At 48.6% G+C, this 20,750-nt stretch overlaps 1 protein-coding gene across 16 annotated transcripts in view; it reads left to right on the top strand.

Moving 5' to 3' along the window:
- Positions 1–20,750, top strand: part of Mical2 (microtubule associated monooxygenase, calponin and LIM domain containing 2) — a 220,611-nt gene that overhangs the window by 46,903 nt on the left and 152,958 nt on the right. For all 16 annotated transcript variants that reach the window (XR_005733629.2, XM_078046477.1, XM_040284734.2 and 13 more), the window contains one exon: positions 8,221–8,560. Coding sequence is in view for 15 of the 16 variants with exons in the window: in XM_078046477.1 (XP_077902603.1) it covers positions 8,297–8,560 (264 nt within the window). In the remaining variant the exon portion in view is untranslated. The remainder of the gene's footprint in view (positions 1–8,220; positions 8,561–20,750) is intronic.

The raw sequence follows: 20,750 nt of genomic DNA, 5'->3' as shown, positions 1-20,750 counted from the left end.
AATAGGTTCAAGATCGGGTGTGTATGTGGAGTGCCTAAATAGAGGGGTGGGCAGGCTTGCTCCTGGGGTGCAAGGAGCTTCTCCAGGATCCCGAGGAATTCATGGAAAGCTAGACATACGATGACAGTACAGGTTGTCGCCAGAGTTGGTACAGTGGTGGTGTTCAATCGGACACTGTTGTTATAAATGGGAATGAGATGCCGATTCCGAGACCAGCCTTCCTGTTGGAGGGAATACCCTGTGACACAGGCCAAATTTGACATGCCCACCACCAAAGCCTACTGGGTTCATTAAGGTGATGTTTACTGCCTAAATAAACCCCATATTCTCACAGCTTCACAGACTTCGGATTTATTTCTCACATATGTAAAGACCAGAGTTCTGGTCATAAAGGCCTCTCCACTGAGGGGACATCCAGGGAACCCGGCTCCTCTCTCCCTGTGGCCCTGCCGTCTTTGTCCCATGGTTTCTAGCCACTGTGCTCTGGAGGAGGGGAAGAGCACAAAGGGCCTCGAGGGAGCTTCTGACAAGACAGTCCTCCAAGTGGCACAAGTCCCTCCTGCTTGTGTTCCGCGACCCTGAAGTTGGTCACCTGGACTCACACAGCTTCAGCAAAGGGCCCAGGAGGAAGGAGCAACTCGCCTGGGGTCAGCTACTCCTCTCTCTGCCAGGCTTCCCACCATGACTAGACGGTCACTTCTCAGCAGAATGTTTATTGGTGCATTAGTTATTGTCCTCATTTCATATTGCTTGATATCTCATGACTGCAGATTCTGGTATTTTAGAGTTTGATGACCAGAGACCATGATTCAGTACAACGCAGTACTTGTATGCCTTTAGTTCTATCCACCACTGTGTGCAGCGGTGTAGGAAGGAATGGTGGTTAGGAGTGTCCCTCTGGACTCTGGCTGTGGGTGGTTGAATCAAGTTGCTGACTTCTCTAATTTTTTCAACAATGAGGATGATCCTCACATCTAACAATGCCTTTGTTATAATGATCAACTGCTTCTTCCCATACAAAGCTTTAACACATTGCCTGAGACTTCACAGATGCTCACGAAATGGTCACAGTTATCTTCTCAAGATCATATGTTTATTTAGTATTTTAGCACGTGCTCTGTAGACAGGGCTTCATGCTAGAATGGCTATGATCGAGGTCAGTACAGGGTGCTATGGGAACACTGAGGAGGGATTGTGGTGGGAGGCAAGGTAGGGTTAGGGGAGGAGGCTGGAAGGTGGATTAGGAGTTCTGGGATGGAGATGTGCTCAGGTCCATGTGCCCTATGGAAGAGCAATGAGTATGGTAGCTGATGGATCGGACACTGTTATTATAAATGAGAATGTTTCCCTGCATGACAGTGGTATTTCCTGATGAATCAAAAGCTTTCATAGGTAGTGTCCTTGAAGTTGACATGAGTCAATAAAAAAATAGGCCAAGCCCCGACTTTGAGGGATGGAGCTTGTCCCATTACATAACTATCGTTTGCACTCATTCAAGTCAAAGTGAGTCCAGCAGACCAGGGCTGACCTGGACCTGTCTTCAAGGAGCTTTTGGGGAATCTGCTCTCTGTAGGAAAGAGTGCTTTCTGCATTCAGGGACTGTGATCTGCCAGCAGCACTGTACAGGGACCGTCAGCAGCCAAGGTCAGAAGTGTTCTTCCAGGAGGGGCGATATTTGGTGGGCCCCAGAAACTAAGTCTAAGGAGCTGGTACCAGAACGTCCCTGGGGCTTCCTGGAAACTAGAAGTGTGAGTTCACAGTTTTCCTGGACACCCAATGCATGCTCGAGGTGGCTTAGGGCACACGTAGAATAGTCTGCCAAGTTTCCATAGGTAGTGAAATCTTTGTTATTTTGTCTACTGGTCTATTTTATCAACCAGTAGACAAAATAGATAAACAGGTTTCCATCTTGGGGGTCACTGGTGGGGTCCTATAGGCATAGCTAAGCCTTGTGTGGGAGGTCCTTTCTTCCCCATTATACACTGGCATGGGGAGGGTATGGTTCTTTGGAAGGGGGCCTGCCACACTGGACCTGAGAGTCTTAGGCTCTGGAGAGAAGAGCTGCTGGGAGGGAACTTGCCCCTGACCTGTTAGAATTTAAGCCAATTTATTAGTTGGCTCAGTGTCAGGGCTTCAGGCAGGATGCCCCTTTCCTTGCTGAAGAAGAATAGCAAGGTTGGGGTTGGAGACCATGCAGGCCTAGGAGGCCAGTCCTGCCAGGTCTGAGTGAGTCGAGAAGTCTGCACAAAGCCTACTTTCTTTTTTTTTTTTTTTTCCGAGAGAGAATTGTTTAATATTTATTTTTCAGTTTTTGGTAGACACAACATCTTTATTTTATTTGTATGTGGTGCTGAGGATCGAACCCAGCACCCCATGCATGTCAGGTGAGCGCGTTACCGCTTGAGCCACATCCCCAGCCCACAAGGCCTACTTTGTAATGCTAGGACTAACCGTCAGGGAGAGGAGACTCCTTGACGTGAAACCTGTCTAAAGCAACAAGCTGTAAAAATTGTGCATCCTCTGGGTAGAGGAAATCTGGGAAATACAGAGAAGGACAGCCTAATCCTCTATTGTTAGGTTACCCCGTGACTTAAGAAAGTGCCCTGCAGTTGACACCTGTACTCTCCAGGCCCAGACTGCCAGAAACTATGAAACTTAACTGATACAATTCACATGGTGGCTTTAGACGGGGCTGGTCAGTTTGTTTCTGTTCCAGTTTGACAGTAGCCCTATCAGTGTCCTTAGGAGGGCATTAGGAAGGTCAGGCCAGGGCTCAAGCCCAGGTCACCTTATGCCTGGGCCAGAGTTCTTTCTTTTCTTAGAAGGTCCTAAAGAGAGGCTTTGCAGTATGGGCAGAGATGTGGAGTATGGGTAGAAATCTTGAGGAAAAATTTTAAAATGCATTCGTGTATATATATATTTCAGAAAAGAGAGATGGGCAAGTTCTGAGATCACTTTTTTTAAGACCCAGACTTTTGAGAGAGAAAATGCACATCCCAGCCCACAAGTCTGTTACAAGAACTACTTTGGGTAAGGCAGGCAAAGGGGCCTGGCTGGCAGTGGCCCTGAGATGCTGCCTTCCCTCCTTCTGGCACTGTGCCTGGTCAGCATCCAGGTGTGTCCAGGCAGTGAGACCCTAGAGGGTGGGGACTGATTCATGGGTGGTCCCAGGGCCTGGCACTGTGAATGGCTCCAAGAGGGTGTGGATGGAGGAGAGAAGTGGGGATGTCTGAGGTCCCTTGAAGCCGGGCCAGTGGAGTTCACGGACTGTTGAAGAGTGTGGGAGGCTGGAACTGGGAGGACAGGAGCAACATAAACTGGGGTCGTAAAGAGGGAGCAGCCCAGAAGGCCAGGGCCTGTAGTGCACTTGTGGTCTCTTCCAGAGCTCCTGTCGTGGGCACTGGGTGACAGGGGGCAGGGGGTTGTCTGGGCCCTTGTTACAGTCTGGGACCTTGTGGGGGCTCTCATGGTGGGTATCTGCATGCCTTCTTTTTGGCCTTTCTAGAGGGGCTCCAGCACACACGGGTTTAGCCTGTATGGAAAGGGCTTCTCTTCCGGTGGGAGATCTCAGGCCTGAGACTAAGAAGCAGAGACCTTTGGAGACAGAACTCCTCTCTCTGGGGGATGACTAAGAAGACTTCCTAAGGCCGTCTTCCGGACAGAGCAGGTGGCCTGGGAGTGGCACTCCCCACGGTGGAGGTGGTGGAGGGAAGGCCGGCAGGAGACCACAGGCAGGCCAAGGTGACCCTATCAGACTCTTCCCAACTCTGCAGTTGCTCCTGTTGGTTCCAGTTGGCTTCCTAGTGAGAGATGGAAAGCCAGAAGGGAAGATGGGGTCTTCAGGCCCCACCTGTGAATCAGACTCAAGGGTCTGCAGAGTGACAGCATGTGCAGGAGACATTTGCCATCGCCGAGTCCCCGACTGGCTCCTGCCTGCTCTTAGGTGTAGGGCTCAGGTAGGCTCAGAGCCAGATCTTCAGTCCCCAGCTCCCACCTGCTGCAAGTGCGGGGCGGACATCCCCTCCATGGCTGAGCCTTCCCATGGTCCATTTGGTGAGACAGACCCGGGAGATGGCAGGTTTGATTAGGGTAGTGCGGCAGTGTAAATGGCAAGAGGTTTTGGCTCTTAGATTGCATTGACCTTGAAACAGATCTTGTCTGGGTACCTCAAGGGATTGAGGATTGAGCTTTTCTCCTCATGGGAAAGTTCTGCCTTGTGTCCGTCCCTCTCCAGACCTCCTTGAGTTTTTATAGAACTCTATAATTTCCCCAAGGTTTGTCACACTGTTTGCTGTTGTTTGGCAGATGACTTGGCAGGGGGGGTGGGCAGAAAGTATGATCCTAAATGTGAGTGCACAGGCAAAACTGGGGTATGGAGACCTGTCACTCACTTTGAGAGGGGCTCAGGGACTCTGCAAAAAACCCTGAACTTGTCTCCAGATGCCGTAGGCTGAGCCCATCACCAGTACTGTCTCCTGTAGTTTGAGGTCATGAATCTTAATTTGTAGTGGCTAGAGGCGGGGGCAGGGAGTAGCTTTGTGACTCATGATGTCACAGAGGCAAGGGAACAGAAAAACCACAACTAAGGGACTCCAGTTGGCAAAACCCAAACTGCTTCAAACCTATTCTTGGAAACTACAGCATCACATCTTGCTTCTTCCCAGAAAATGCAGAACCTTTCATCCTTCTGGATGAAATAATTGCTTCTATTTCTAAGACACGTCAAACTCCAAAAAGGCAGCAGCTGGGTGGTGATAAACAAGACTTGTCCACCCAGAGCTAGCCACCCAGGGTCCTCTGAGCTAATGCACTCTTGACCTGCTTCTTCTAGGGGGGCGGGCAGGGGAAAGGTACCCACTAGAGGCAGGACACCCTTGATGCTCAGATTCCCTACTCCTCCTGAGGGCTAGGTCGACCCTTTCCAGTTCCTTAGTGGCACCACCCTGCACCCTGTGTGTTTTCATCTCCTCACCAAGATGACCCTGAGTGAGGTTCCCCACTTGACATATGAAGAACTTAAAACTCAGTTCAATGACTTGCCTGGAGCTACAGGGCGAGGAAGCAAATTTGAACACAGTTAACTAAGCTAAGTTATCAAAAATCATGTTCTCTTTTCCCCTTCCTTTTGGGTTGAGGGTGTTTGGGCCACTTGAAGAATAGTAATGAGTGCTAGGTTGTCACATAGCAGCCAGGAGCTAAAGACATCGTATACCTAATCTCCTTTATTCCTTACCACCCTAGAAAGTAAATAGTATTGTTCCCATTTTACACATGAGACAATTGAGGCTGAGGCAGGAGAGAGAACTCACCAAGGGTCACAAAGCTAGTACGTACTTGAGCCCAGATTCCTACCCAGGTTTGCCTGACTCAAAATGTTCTGTTTTCCCATGGGGAAAGCCACCCACTGTGAATGTTAGCATCATCTTTAAAGTCTCTGCCTCAAACTGGCAAGCTGATTTGAAAGGTTGAGATTTGACTCTTGAAATCGAGGGAGGCAGGTCTGAGCCTGGTACGGGCTGTGGGGTACATGTCCAAGGCTGCATTTATCTCCTGCTGTCGGCCCATCTCCATACACTTCCCCTTATCTCGCCCCAGATAAGAGCGGTTCCGGAGCTCCCACGCCCACCCAGAGCCCTCAGCACCACCTTTGGCTCTTTCTCCACCGGAGCCCTAAGATTAAGTCGTGCATTTTTCTTTGGAGGGAGGAGACGAGTTCTTCCAGTTTGTAAATTATTGTCTGGGAGTCCGATCTGCCTTGATAGTGCCAAACAGCGCATGCTTTTAGACAAGGAGGAGCTGGCAACTGGTAGCGTTTTGATTTTCAAAACTTATTTTTTCAAACTAGTGCACCCCCCAGATACAAATCTGCCTGCGTGATGGACGCAGCAGCATGAGTACATCTGCTGAGCCTCTCCCAGGGCCAGGCTCTGCCGACACCTGCATTTCTTTCTCCCTCTTCACAGCAACCGTGGAGGTGGAGACATCATCCATCTGTTGTTCAAGAAGAAACTGAGGCTCAAAGTCTCAGTGGCTTGTGTGAGGCTGTGTGGGTAGCAAAGGGCCAGGCCAAGCTCTGGACTCAGGCTCCTGAGGCCCCAGAGCCAACTGGCCATCCTTGGAAAGGACCGCAGGAGAGCAGTTGAATGCAGGCGGTCTTAGAGTTGTCAGCCAGTTACTGCGTCCTTTGTTCCTGCTGGCACAGAAGTGGTTCCAAAGATAGAGAGAGCCTGAGAATGTGAATATGCCCAGAAAAGCAAACGAGTCCTACTTCCGTTTATGCTTTCTGGGTGGCAAGTGTGGCACGTGGGGGAAAGTCAAGACACCAAAGGTGGCAGTGTTTATGTGAGTAGTGCCAAGGGAGCTCAGTGGACATGAAAGGAGCTGGGGCAGCATCCACAAAGGAATCCAGGTCTCATCTGGGCCAGGCAGAGCACCACAGAGCCAGCCCTTCCAGCCTGTGGAGCATGTTGAGTGGCATGGGCCAGGGCCCCCAGGTGGGGCCTGGAGCCTGGTTGAGGCGTGCCAGCCAGCCAGGAGCGTGTGCTGGTCTGCCTTCAGCTGAGTACAGGGCCAGGCACACTGGAAGATCCCAGGGGAGGCTGGAAGGGAGGGCAGGGTTGGTGCTCCTGGGCACTTCCTTGACCTGTCCTGGACATGCCCTCACACTCACCTTCTCTGAATTGCTGAACCCTTGAACTTGCTGTCATTTTGCAACTTTACGACTCTTTCCAGATTCGTGCCTTGTAGGGTCTCTCCTTTGCCTGGAATGTCACTCCCGAGTCTTGTAGTGAGATCCTCCCATTCATAGGACTGGAGCTTCTTGAGCCCCTTGCGACTCCTTGAGCTCTGCTAGACACCTGCTGCTCCGGCTCCGCAGTACTCTGTCCTTATTCCACAGCACTTGTCTATAGTCCTGTCATCAACTGTATGGTCCTGTCTTCTTGCCAGGCCAGGCCTGAGCCTGCATTGCTTATCTCTCCATCCCCATCCCCTAGCATGATGCCCGGCGCACACCTGCTGCGCCTCCAGCAGCTGCTGAATGAATGAGTCAGAGATCAGGGAAGGTGAGAACACTTTGCTTCACTCTTAGAATTATAAGCCAACCTATGATCCAAATGTACCCACAGAAATGTTCTGGGGGGGTGAAAAGCTCTGTTGGAGAGCTCAGTTCTGGTGAGTCCTTTTGTTTACAGACCCCACAAAAGGCAGGACCTCTTGACCACTGTCCAGCCCTGGCCCTGCCCCTCTCTACACTGGCCTCCTTGCACTAGCTTTGGATTCCAGAAAAATAGCTAGTATTTTGGAAAATCAGCTCTACTTTATTTTTGTTCCTTTGAAACTTCAGTGACTTTCCTAAGGCATGCCTGAGGGTGGAGTGGTGCAGAGAGAAGCGTCCATGCCAAAACCCTGGCGAGCTATTTTTGTGAAGTGAATGAACATCCGCTGGATTTTTCCCTTCCATCAGCCTGAGCACTTGTTCCAACCAGCTCGGCCTGGACTTACAAAGCACAGACTCCTTTTGTCCATTGGAAAGAAGAGGCCCACGTGTCTCTCTCCCGTGTTTCTGACTAAGGTAGATGGTGTACTTCTAGCAGATTCTAGAAACAGAAGGAAGTTTTGAGAAATTGCAGTGGGTAACTTGTCTGGGGGAAAACACCTGCCCTCTGGTAACTAATGAAGAAAGATTTTAAAGTTTCCTGGTCCGAGCACAGGTGGAACTATCATGAGGCCTGGTGAGGTGTGCTCTGGGGTTTTTCCCGTTCACTGATGTCATGGGCTAGGCTGCATTCATCTTAGTCAATCAAGTCGCTGCACCAAGAACAGTAGGTTTTCAGTGGTATTAAATCTAGCGCATTTTTTTTCTGTCTTTCTCCTTCACCACTCATTATTTCCAGAGCCATCTGGCTTGTAGCAAGATCGACCAGGTACCGTTGACATGAGTCAGGGTATATATAACTTTGCACAACCTGTGTTTCTTTTCAGCCAGGGAGAGGAGTGAGTGGGTGCTGGGGAGAAAGACTGGCAGTAAGGCATCCTTGCCGGGTTAGGGGGTATGATGTACACCTTCTGGGAGATGGTCTAGGTTTAACACGAAGTATAATGAATGAAGATGGGTGTTTTAGTGTCTCAAAGGAATTTCATCACTTCCTGTCGGCGCCCACCCTCCACTCTCCCCTCACTGCCCATGCACCTCACCTCTGTCTCCACCCACCTTTGCAGGTGTGACGCTTCTCCTGGTGTTTCATGGTGATCCCCTCTGTCCTGTCTGCACCCTGCTCCACGTGGCTCCTGAACCATGGGGGAGAATGAGGACGAGAAGCAGAGCCAGGCCGGGCAGGTTTTTGAGAACTTTGTCCAGGCTTCCACATGCAAAGGGACCCTGCAGGCCTTCAACATCCTCACCCAACACTTGGACCTGGACCCTCTGGACCACAGAAACTTCTACTCCAAGCTCAAGTCCAAGGTGACCACCTGGAAGGCCAAAGCCCTGTGGTACAAATTGGACAAGCGAGGCTCCCACAAAGAGTACAAGCGGGGGAAGTCGTGTATGAACACCAAGGTAAGGGGGACCGCCAGGGAGACGTGTCTCACCCTCGTGGGACAGGTGGGTTGGTATTTGGGAGTTAAGAGGCAGCTGCCCTTCTGCTATTTTGAAGCTCTGAACAGATGTGGGCGTGAATGTTGTATTGTCATGCTCGGCTGAAGGTTTCCTTGGTCTGTGTGCTTAGCTTGTCCTGGCTGGGAGTTTCCACATTATCCTGGTGGTCTCAGCCACCCTTCTGGTGTCCTTTCCAAGGGAGAGAAACCAAAGGCCAGGTGAGGGAGTGAAGCAAATCTTTGCTTTTATCTTACTTCTGCTGTTACCATGACCACAGCTAACCTCTGATACCCACTATTGATCCAGCAACTCCTGTGGGCTAGGCACTTTATATCCATGATCACACGGAACACCTGCAGGAGTTCTGTGGGCCATTTTAGAGAGGTGGAAATGGAGAAGCCAATTATACAGGTCACACAACTAGAAGGCAACTTGGGTCTGTTTGATTCCTGGGCTTCAGCCCTAAATTCCACCCAGAGGCTTAATTAAAGAGATGTGTTCCCCGGGAGCAAACCCTTAGAAAGATCCCCTGGTTTTTAATGAGTTGGCTAAGAAGTAGGTCTGTGGTCCCTACCTCCTTTTCAGCCCTCTTCTTTCCCTCCCTCCCGACACCTCTCGGTTCTCTACCTCCTTTCCTGGTCTGCATGTCTCTGCTCAGGATTGCGCTCATAGTTAATCCTCCACAAATATTTGCATCCTTTATCATTTGGCTTTAGGCTGCATCCGTGAAGGCAGGGCTGACCACAAAATCACGTCTCTGGCATCTCCAAAATGCCCACCACGCAACGGGCAGCTCAAAGTCAGACTTGCCAGCTGGCCCTGGGGGGCTCTCGGCTCTGGGCACAAATCCAAGCCTTGTGTTTAGGTTGAGATTGGATGTGCTGTATTTAGACCTCTCAGGAGGTAGCTCAGCCAGAGCCCTTGGAATTCCAGTCAGTGCCAATCCCAGGACAAGGGGATTGAACTCTCCATGGCAATCAGCACTGTTGTGTTTTTGTTTTGGTGATGGAGGAGCTGTTGAGTCCACCGTGGGATACGGCTGCTTTCCATTGCTCTGGGGAGACAGCTGTCAAGCTCCCCTGAGCCTGGGATGCACTGACCGTCCAGGGCATAGGAAGAACATTCCATCAGGCTGTGGCACCAAACAGACAGCCCAGGGCGCCTAGCCACCCAGGCAGTACCCGCCATGCTCCAGCCTCAGGCAGAGACAGGGCAGTGGTAGGGAAATAGAAGAGGAGGAGAGGTGGGACCAGTGTCCTGGCTGAACTTCCACCCAGGGTCCCCTCCCTAGTTGTAACTTCATGGTTTCTATTCAGGTGCAGCTCTTCAGGGTTAAAGGGGTGGGGGGACTTGTAGCATTCAGTGTTACCCTTCTCAGTCCTTGTATAAAGTAGCTTTCTTAAAAAAAAAAAAAGTTTTGCATTAGGTCCTCCTCCAAGATAAAATTGAACAAACCAGTAAATAAAGTCAACATCTCCCGTAGAAAGAATGGCCCAGCTGCATGGTGCAGTCTCGGGAGTTTTCAGAATCCTGTTTTATTAGGAAATATTAGCGCCCCACACACCCAGCACTCTGTGGGACTGCCTTGGAGATCTGAGGGTGGGTCCCCCCAGGGCGTCAGCCAGCAGGGGGATGAGTGGAAGGTTGGCCACCTTGAAGATGTCCTCTTCAAAAATCACCAGCCAGGTGTTGCCTGGTTTGTCTGGCCAGCCCCCGTTTTATAGGCTTCGATGGCATGAAGTGGCAGAGTCCTCACTTCTTGTGGCTGGCACCTGAGATACAAAGGGAGAGAAAAAGTCTTTGAGTTTGTGAGGTTGAGTAAGGGTGGTTCTTTTGAGGAGGAACAAAGACATTTCAAATGTGTGATAGTCTGTCTCATGAAAACCCTGGGTGCTGAGAGTGGGGGATACATTTGAAAATGCACCTCGAGGGTGGATTGTGACTGTGTGAGGTCACCTGAGCTGCACACTTCAGAAGCCCGGCTCAATCTAACCAGACAACACCGGGAAATCATTAACTCACGGGACAGGATGGCCCAGACCCAGTCATTTCCATCCTCCCTCCTTCCATCTGTGTCTCAACACTGTGCTCTGGGTTGATTCCTTTCCTCCTCCCTGGTAGACAGATTTTCCTCCTCATTGGTAGCTTCTGCTTCATATATTTTGTAGGTTCATGATCCAAAAAGACTGGAATCTTTATCTTCCAGCTCAGAGTTGAAAAAATCTCAGGGAGGATTTTGATTGTCCACCTCTGGTTTTATAATGGTCTAAGCCAGCGGAACTGGCCGTTGTGATTGGCAGACCTTTCATGAATCATGATTAAGGTGAGGGAGGAGCAGGTCCCTGAGGATGTGGGGGTACAGGTCCCAAACAATGTGGGGGTGAAGAACAGACACAGACATCCTCTACAGTGACTGCTGTTGTGGTCCAATCCCGCCATATTGGATCCATGTGTGGGTGATTAACGCTCAGCTCTCCAAGGCCAGTGCTTATCTGCCTTTTTGTGAGGCGAAACCCTAGAAGAGGGATCCTGTCTCTCTTCACATGAACAGATACATCACATTTAGGTTTCCTCTGGTGTCGTGGTGGACGCTTAGTATTAGCCACACAAGAAATGCTGGGCATTAGCATACAGTGGCTGATCATAAATGCTAAGCCAGATATTGCAGGTGTGGCAGGTGTGGGGCATAAAGCCAAGCATCTGGTTAGCCACAGGTCTTGTGGAAATAAATGCAATCCAGCCAGACCCCTACCTCCACACCCATGTGGACACCTCTCCACCATCTGGAGTGCGTCTGTGCTTCAGCAGTTCACAAGCATTTATCAGGCCCTGGCATTCACACCCACATACCTGTGCTAATAGTGGTGGTGGGAGACTGGGGACCAATATCTATTCGGAGCAGGGGGGCTCTGACGGAGGGGCCAGGAGACAAGAGAAAGACTTCGGAGGCCTCTGGAGCAATGGTGCAGGTGGCAGTTGCATAATGCAGCTGGAGATCATTGTTCATTATTGGTTTTTCTTTATGAGAGTTTCATCAGGCGCTTAATAATTCTTTCCCTGGCTTCTGTCTTCCCACATAAACAGACACTGTCTTGTTCACAACCCACATTTACGTTTCTTGGGTGTGACTCGATAAGAATGGGGTGAATCCAAGAATGAAGCCAGATTCACTCATTTAGAACAGATATTGACTCTGCCTTTGAGTCACATTTGGGTCAACTGTCACCTCCAATGGGGAACTGTTACCTGAGAAAGCAACCCAGTAGAACCTGGGATCCATCATGGGGTGTAGGATCGCCATATCACAAGAATCTCGGTTTCTTCATTTTTCATAGGAACCTTTAGTGCCAGGAGGAACTTAGGAGAATGTGCCATCTCTGCATTTGACAGGTGACAAAAGGGGGTCCCAGGAAGCTAACGCTCCTTAGCTGGAGCCAGCAAGCGACACCACTGGGGTTTGGACTTTCTTCCCTGGCTTGCTCTTAGGTTCTTTTGTTCATTCATCCAGCAGCAGGTGTGTCTAGCTCCTGATCAGACAGGAAGGATGGTTTATAAGATGCATAAGGAGCACTTCCCACATGAGCTTTCTGTAATGGAAACAGAAATGCACTTATTTCCATATTTATTCGCTGATTTAATAATTCCCGAGATGAATAATTATTCAACACTAAGTAGCTAACAGGTGCCAGGCCCTAAGTATCTAACAGCCAATTAACAGCTCTGTGGCCTCAGGCAGGTTACTTAATATCTCTGTGGCATTCTCTGAAGACAATAATGGTCCTTCTGCTTTATAGTTATGGTAAGGACTCAATCAGGTCATCTATGTAAAGTGCTCAGGAAGTTGCCTACCATATAACAAGTGATCAGCAAATATTTGGCCATTATTATTGTTAATGCTGTACGTGCTGTAAGAGGTGTGCACACTGGCATGCGGGAGTATAGAAAAACAAGTGACTAACCGTGACTGGGGTAGTTTGGGAAATGCTTCCGGGAAGAGGAGGAGTGATGTGGGGCTTGACAGACCAGTAGGATTTTGCCTTGCAGAGCTGAAGGAACACCAGCAAAGAGGTCTAGTTTAGGGAGGGTATTGCTTGTGTCAACGGGAAAGCAGGGGTGCGGGTGTGGGGAGGGGTGAGAGCCAGAGAGCAGAATGCATGGATGAGGGGGATGCCAGGGACAAAGAGCTCTTGGGTGCCAGGCTGGGAGGAGAGGTGTCCGAGTCAAAGCAAGGACCTGGAGCAAGGAGCCCCAGCCCTTCCTGGAGTGGACACTCCCACCTGTCCAGCCTGGAGCTCTTGCTACCACCTCCCACAGTATTGCTCAGTAATCACAGGTGATCTTTAGGGACCAGGAGCCATTTGTATACCAGTGCCCCGGAAATGACTCCTGGACATAATGAAGACTCCGGTGGTGTCTCTCTAGAAGAGCATGTCTGTATTTTGTGGGGTCACTCCACACCTTCTGCTCCTGAGCATGACCCTGGCCCAGCTGTGCCTCTGCAGCACCTCCTGAGTGTGGAGCCGGGCCTCTGACCAGTTCTCATGGCCCCGCTTGTCCCATGGCTCCTGAGTCACCTTTTAGCAAAGCAGGAGGCAGAGAGGTAGGGCGAGAGGGGGTTAGGGTGGAAGGGGTGAAACTAGGAGTAGAAGACAGCAGCTATCTGTCGGCCTGGATAAGCCTATCTGACATTCCTGGCCTCTGAAGTCACCCACTGAGGCTGCACTGGTCGAGGCAGGTCAAGTACCACGTTGCCTAATATGGACCATTGTAGTCCCAACCGATAAAGCAGAGGTTGGTCTCTGGGGTGTGGAATTCTGCATTCAAGGAAGAAGGGGAGATGGACTCTGGGTTTGTCCACTTACCTGACGGTGGACGGCCCATGCCACTGCATTAGGCAGGTTTGCAAGCCTGGCCCCAGACAGAGCTGGAGTCACAACTGCTCCGCCTCTGCAGCTCCGTGGGGTGTGTGGGTTGGCACAAGTGAGTGCCCTGGGCATTTTGCAGGTGCTCCGGTGAAAACTCTCATTTTTGGCTGTCTTCATAGAATGTAGCCATCCAGGTCCACTGTGGTTCATTTTGTGAATATACAACCTGCCCTCTGTGGCCATGGGTTCTACATCATGGGTACAACCAACCCTGGATCAAAAATACTTGAAAAAAATTTCATCTGTCCTAAACCTGTACACACTTTCCCCCTTGTCTTTATTCCATAAATAATACAGTGTAACAACTATTTGCATAGCATTACAGTTTTTAAGGTATCATAAATAATCACAAGGTGATTAAAATATATAGGAAATGTGCCTAGGTTATATGAAAACACTGTGCCATCTAATATTAGGGACTTGAGCATGTATGAGTTTTGGTATCTGTGGGGAAGAGAGAGGAGGGTATAGATCCCCATGGATTACAGTAATAACTGTATTTTTGAATACTGCAAGTATGTGTGTGTTACTAGAGGTTAAACCCAGGACCTGTGCATGCTACACAAGTGCTCTACCACTAAGCAATATCCTTAGCTCTTTTAAAAAAATTTTTACATTTATTTTTTTAAATTTTGAGACAGAATCTTACTAAATTGCTGAGAGTCTTGCTAAATTGCTGAGGCTGGCCTTAAACTCGCCATCCTCCTGCCTCAGCCTCCCCAGAGTTGCTGGGATTGTAGGTGTGCATCACCACTCCCCACACTGGACTACTTTTTTTGTCTTGTACACAAAAAAAAACTAATTAAAAATGAAATGCCACCTTGTGTGGTAGCATACCCCAGTAATCCCAGCGATACTTGGGGGGCCGAGGCAAGAGGATTACAAGTTCAAGGCCAGCCTCAGCAATTTAGTGAGACCCTCAGCAACTTAGCAAGACCCTGTCTCAAAATAAAAAATAAAGCCGGGCACAGTGGCACAGGCTGCAGTCCCACAGCGCAGGAGGCTGAGGCAGGAGGATCATGAGTTCAAAGCCAGCCTCAGCAATGAGGAGGTGCTAAGCAACTCAGTGAGACCCTGTCTCTAAATAAAATACAAAATAGGGCTGGGAATGTGGCTCAGTGGTCAAGTGCCCCAGAGTTCAATAGCTGCTACTTAAAAAACAAAAACAAAAACCTCCAAAATGCATAATGAGGATTAAAAGTAATTCAAGTAGAATAAGAAAATATAGAGTAAAAATAAGCCTGTTTCTCCACTCCTCACTCCACCTCGTGGCAACTACTGCACCATTTCCTGTAGCCTTCCTCCAGGTCTCTGGGTGTGTGTGTTTGTGTATGTTTATAAGTCTCCCCTTTCCACTTTGAGATGGGGTCTCACATGTTGCCCAGGCTGGTCTTGAACTGTGGGATGGGATTCAAGCCAGCCTCCTGCCTCAATCTCCTAAGCAGCTGGGACTACAAATCCCCCCACCAGGCCAGGCTTTAATGGGAAATACCTATCTAGGCTTGTTCTGCACGTTAGTTTTTTACACTCAAAAATATATTATAGAGCTTGTTTCAGTGTGTATCACTCTTATCCTTTTACTCATGGTTTTTATGGTTTTCCGTTTTATGATTCTGTCACAGTTTATTTAACTGCTTGGACTCCTTCCCATAATGCCATGGTCAACAGGGCTGCTGTCTGTCTCCTTAACCACACCTCTTCACCTACGCGTGGAAGCTCCTCTAGACACCTTGTAGGAATTCTGAGTCGGCATGGGTGCCTGTTGGGTTTTACAATTCCAGGCACTGTCGGGTTCTCCCTGGGTGGACACGCCCTCCCACTGGGCAGGGCAGTGCCAAGAGTCCTTTAAAAGGCAGGAATCACAAGGTTTCCCCTAATATCGTGCCATCTAATATTAGGGACTTGAGCATGGGTGAGTTTTGGTATCTGTGGGGAAGAGAGTGGAGGGTATCAGTCACAGTGTTGTCCTTGGCCTCGTGAGTGGAAATCAACGGACCCTCTCTGAGGCCTGGAGCCTGTGTGAGTAGCCTTGAATGGGCCACTGAGGAAACAGCAGTCCAGCAGTGGCTGGTAAGGATTGCTGCTACATCCATGACAGCAACGTGTGACTACTGTCACCACCCAAGATCTGTAAAGTGCTTTATGCTTCACAACATGGCTTGAGATGCATGCTTTCATTAAGAAGCTCACTTTATAGATGAAAGAGAATGCGTGTGTGTGTGTGTGTGTGTGTGTGTGTGTGTGTGTGTGTGTGTGTGACATTGATGCGATTATATTCTTCTTCAAAGTTCCATCAGCTAATGGGAGCTTTTAGGGCCTGGCCACGGAGCCCTGTGTGACTTGTTCTGAACAGGAGACTGGTCTGGCTCACTTGTTCTCTTTGTGACTCATCTCCAGAGAGTGTCACCTCCTCCCCCTTCTCTTGTCCCATCTCCAGCCTGGGTCTGGGGCACAGTGGGCCTGCGAGCTCCTTAGCCCTGTGGCTAGCAGCTGGTCAGTGCCCACATGGATGACTGTGACTGTCTCTTTCCCCTTGACTGTGGGTTGCCTGAGGACAGGGACCATGTCTAGCCCATGCGAGCACAGGGAGTGGCCCAGCAGGCGAGGTGCAAGAGGAATGAACTTGGTCAGTCAAGGGCTTCCTTCTGGAGCCGTCCTGGCTGAGCCCTGCTGTTCCCAGGCCGGCTAGTGGGCTTGCAGGCAATGGCACCCACCAGTCCTTGATTCCTTGCATAAGATCTGCCCAAATTTGCCCCTGAGCACCCTTCCCTGAGGGGCAGGGATGGTGACCACAGTCTCGTCTGGGCCTGGACTAGCATCTGGCAGCTTGTAGAACTTTCAAGAGGGCTGGAACGTCGGCCAGTGGCCTGTGAGGCTGGAAAGCCAGGCTTCCTTTTTCTTGGAGAAAAACAAAAACCCTCTTGCAGTTCCTGGCCCACCCAGGATTGCACAAGGCCTCTGGGAATCCCTGGCCAGGATTATCCAAATAAATGTGTGCCTCTGGGCAGGGTGAAAGGAAGCCATGAGGCAGTTTAACACTCTGCTCGCCACAGAAGGCAGACCCTGGCTTCCCTTCCCTGACCATTAGGGCCTCTCACTCTGCTGTTTTTTGATTTTTTTGTTTTCCACAATAAAATAATGTCTTGAAGACCAGCTTATTCTATGGCAGGGAGTTCTCTCACCTGGTATGAACACATCTGTCTACTTCCCCAGCTGGATGAGTTCAGCTTCTGCTGCAGAGCTGGTCCTGGGCAGTCCACCAGGCTCAACTGTCAAGTTGTTGCCCTCTGCTGCATTAGCAAGGATTGCATTCGGCTGCAAGTAACTGAAAATTTGACCTAAAACAAATAGGGACCTTTTTTTAAAAAAAATTTTTAAACCAGAAATCAGTGAGAGATGGTGGCTCTAGGTTTGGCAATTATATTCTCTAGACCAGTGCTGTCTAATAAAAATATAATATGAGCCACATAAACTATTTAAAATTTTCTAGAAGTCACATGTAAAAAATACAAAGAAATGATGTAATAAGTTTTAATTGTATATTTTATTTAACCTAACGTATCCATAATATTATAAGTTCAACATGTTGCAAATATAAAAAATAGTCACGGAGGTATGTCACATTTTTAATATTAAGTCATGAAATACAGTGTGTGATTTACAGCTCACCTCAATACAGACTAGCCAGAGTTCAAGTGCTCAATAGCTCTATGTGGCTAGTTACTGTTGAATTGGACAGCATAGCTTTTGCTCTCATGCTTGTCACTTTATGGTTACAAGGTAACTGCTGCAGCACCAGTCATCACATTTGCTTTTGAGATAGGAATAAGGTAGAAGGGACTGCTCTAGCTACATACATCTTATCATGTAGGCAAAAGTGTTTCCAGAAATTCCATTCAAATATAAGCTCCATGAGGGAAGGATTGGTTGTTTAGTACGTTCTTTGCTGATTCATCGACACCTAGGATAATGTCTGAAACCTAATAGGTATTTGTCACAGGCTGAGTTCTTCAAAAGCAGAATCTTAGAAGGTGTTTAGAGTGTAAGATCTTCATTAGCAATCAACATCTGTGAAAGGAATGGGGAGGAAGCAGAATGAGGGTTGAGGAAGAAATTGAAGGTTGAGGACCAGATGCCTGCAGGTTTGAGCACTTGGGTCTTTTCATACTTGATCTTTTAGCAAATGAGTTTTGCAAAAGTTACAGGTGGAAGGCCCTGTGATTCTCAGTTCATGTAGGATGGCCAGCTGTGAGCTCAGCTTTCTGTATAATGTGTTAATATCTACCAATCCAACATCCATAACATGTATGTAGTTCTAGAATATGTACATAGGGGAGTAAGTGTAAATATCATAGTACAGAGGATGCTCAACCCGTGAAGAGATAGCATCCCTCTGAACTCATAGCTAAGGTGAAATTATCCTAAGTGGAAAATGTATTTAATACACCCAACCTACTGAACATAGCTTAGCAACACAGTAGTGTGTGTGTGTGTGTGTGTGTGTGTGTGTGTGTGTGTGTGTGAGATCTTTCATGTATTATATATAAGGTGATGTCACAAGCCTGCTCAGAGTCCTCAACAGCAGGTACCGTATTTCAGGTAACCTGGAGTAACCCCTGCCCTTCTCCATAGTCCCACGACATGTAAATACAGGGTAGCGAGCCATCACCAAAGACCTGTCCAGAGAATTCTGCATGAAAGATTCTATTCTCAGGACTCTTTTTCTCTGAGGAAGGGTCATCTAGATCTGAGATACACACTTGGGACACCTCCTTCAGGTCCAGATATTCAGAACGAACCCAGGGGAGGGGTCCTTGTCCTTCCACCCACCCAGGGTCTATCAATCAGCTCTTTGTTAGCTTTAAAAAAATGATCGTTTGTGTTTACTATTTTTTTTTCTGCATCCCAAGTATATTTTTAAAAATTGTGGTAAAATACATATAACTTAAAATGTGCCGTCAGTAACATTAATAGCATGCATGGTATTATTCAATCAGCACCACTTTCTATTTCTAACATTTTCCATCCCTCCAAATAGAAACTCACCCTCGGCCCTTTCTGTCTCTATCAGTTGCCTATTCTGGATGTTCCGCACAAGTGGAACTGTATATTTGTCTTTTCGTGTTTGACTCATTTCAGTTAGCACAAGGTCTCCAGGGTTCGTCTCTGGGACAGTGTGGGTCAGAACTTCACTCTGTTTTTTTTCAAATTTAATAAGATATTTCATTTAGCCCAACATATCCAAAATATCATTTGAGCATGTGATAACTATAAAGTTATTTATAATCTATTTTATATTTTTGGTACGAAGTCTTCAAAATCTGATATGTGTTTTCCTCTTGCAGGGCCTCTCAGTTCAGATGCTAAATTTTAATCAGAAATACTTAGTTTGTGTTTAGATCTCATAAAAGTTACTGTTGACAAGTAGATTTCCATATTCCGCTTATTCCAATTTGAAAGTCTTTCAGTAATCGAGTTGAGTAGGAGGAATCTTTAAATTATAATAATAATATATGTATGTGACATGAAATTCATCCTTAAGTATGTGGTTTGGTGTCCTCCACTGCATCCACGTTGTTGTGTCACTGTTACGGTCATACATCCTTGGCACCTTGTTCATCTTGCCAAAATGAAACTCTGTATCATCAAACAACTCCCACTCATCCGCAGACCCCGCCCCTGACTGTCACCAATTTCCTGTGATTGACAATAAGGTCGACACCTCTCGGCACTTCCCACAAGTGGACTCCCAGTGCACATCCTCTTGCGACTGCATAGTTCACTTAATGTGATGTCTTTAAGGTTCATCCATGTTCTAGCATATGTCAGAGTCTCCTTATTTAGGGCCGAGTAATATTCTCTTGCATGTAACATCACATGTTTATCCATTCACTGATGGGCAGTTGGCTTTTCCACTGTCAGACTATAATGCAGCCGTGAACTCTGGGATACAGGTGTCAGTGTGAGCTCTCTTTTCCAGTTCTTTGGCTTATATACCTTAGAGTGGCATCACTGCGTCCTATGGTAATTCCATTTTTTTACTTTTTGAGGAAATGCCCACTATTTACATTTACTGTTATTTCTTCTTTTTACACTATGTACTCAATTGTGGTGCTGGGGATGGAACCCGTGGCCTCGTGCGTGCTAAGCAAGTGCTCTACCACTGAGCTACACCCGGGGCTTTGACTCTTATTTTTAAAATTGTCATCCCGAATTAATTTGTTATAGTTTTTAATTCACTAAAAATTATTTTGAGGTTTTGCTGCCTGCCAGGCACGGGGGATAGGAGGATATACAAAATCGCTGTCCTCTTGGGGTCTGTGTGCTCGTCAGTGAGAGGCAGACACTGACGGGCACCTGCGTGTGCGTGGCCAGCTGTGGTCGGGGCTGGGGGGAAGCTAAGTGGGAGGCAGGCGTGGGCACCCTGCAGGAGTGACTTGCTGCTCCCCATGGGGCGTCCCGGGGAGCTGTCAGCAAGGTCAAGAGCAAGTGGCTCTCGGAGGGGAGATTCTAGGCAGAGGGGCAGCAACAGGTGCAGAGAGGCCAGTAAGCAGGGCCTCTGCCTGTGAGGAGGCCAGGTGGCTGGAGGAGCCAGGCCAGAGAGGTCCCAGAGAGGGTGGGAGCCAGAGGGTGTCAGTCGGAAACCCCTGGAAGGGCTTTGGCTTTTACTGTGCACGAGAGGCAAAGCCACGGGAGGTTTTGGTCTGACTGTGAGATGCCAGGGATGAGAGATGAAGGTAGACGAGGGTCCCTCCTGTCTGCGAGTAGCGGCCGTCTCAGGCCTAAAGAATGCACTGTGTCCTGCGCCCTCTCTGGGTCCCAGGAGCTGTCAGAGGTGCTCACTCGCCACGTGCCAGCAGATTGGGGAGAGGAAGAAACCAGCCTTGCTGCCAGGTCGGGACAGGTCTGGACACTCTGATTTAAGGTCCTAAAGAAACAGCAGCACTAACCACACTCCAAGAACAGGTTCACTCCCAGGTATTGACTGCTAAGGGCCAGTTCTCCATATTAGGCACCAGAGATGAGGAGGGGACAGTGGAGAGGGCCCTTGTACCCATGAAGCTTTCCTTTTAGTCTGGAGAGAACAGAGATACAAAAGACCATTTTAATCACAATTTTGTCCCTAGGACCTGAGTGGGGTCCTTCCGAGTAGATTCTGGATGAGCTGTCAGGGAAGTCCTTTCTGGGAGGTGAGAAGCAGCAGCATCCAGGCAATGAGCTGGGTG

The sequence above is a fragment of the Ictidomys tridecemlineatus genome, chromosome 4 (assembly GCF_052094955.1).
Source record: "Ictidomys tridecemlineatus isolate mIctTri1 chromosome 4, mIctTri1.hap1, whole genome shotgun sequence".
Lineage (NCBI taxonomy): Eukaryota > Metazoa > Chordata > Mammalia > Rodentia > Sciuridae > Ictidomys > Ictidomys tridecemlineatus.
This window is presented reverse-complemented; position numbering and strand designations above follow the sequence as displayed.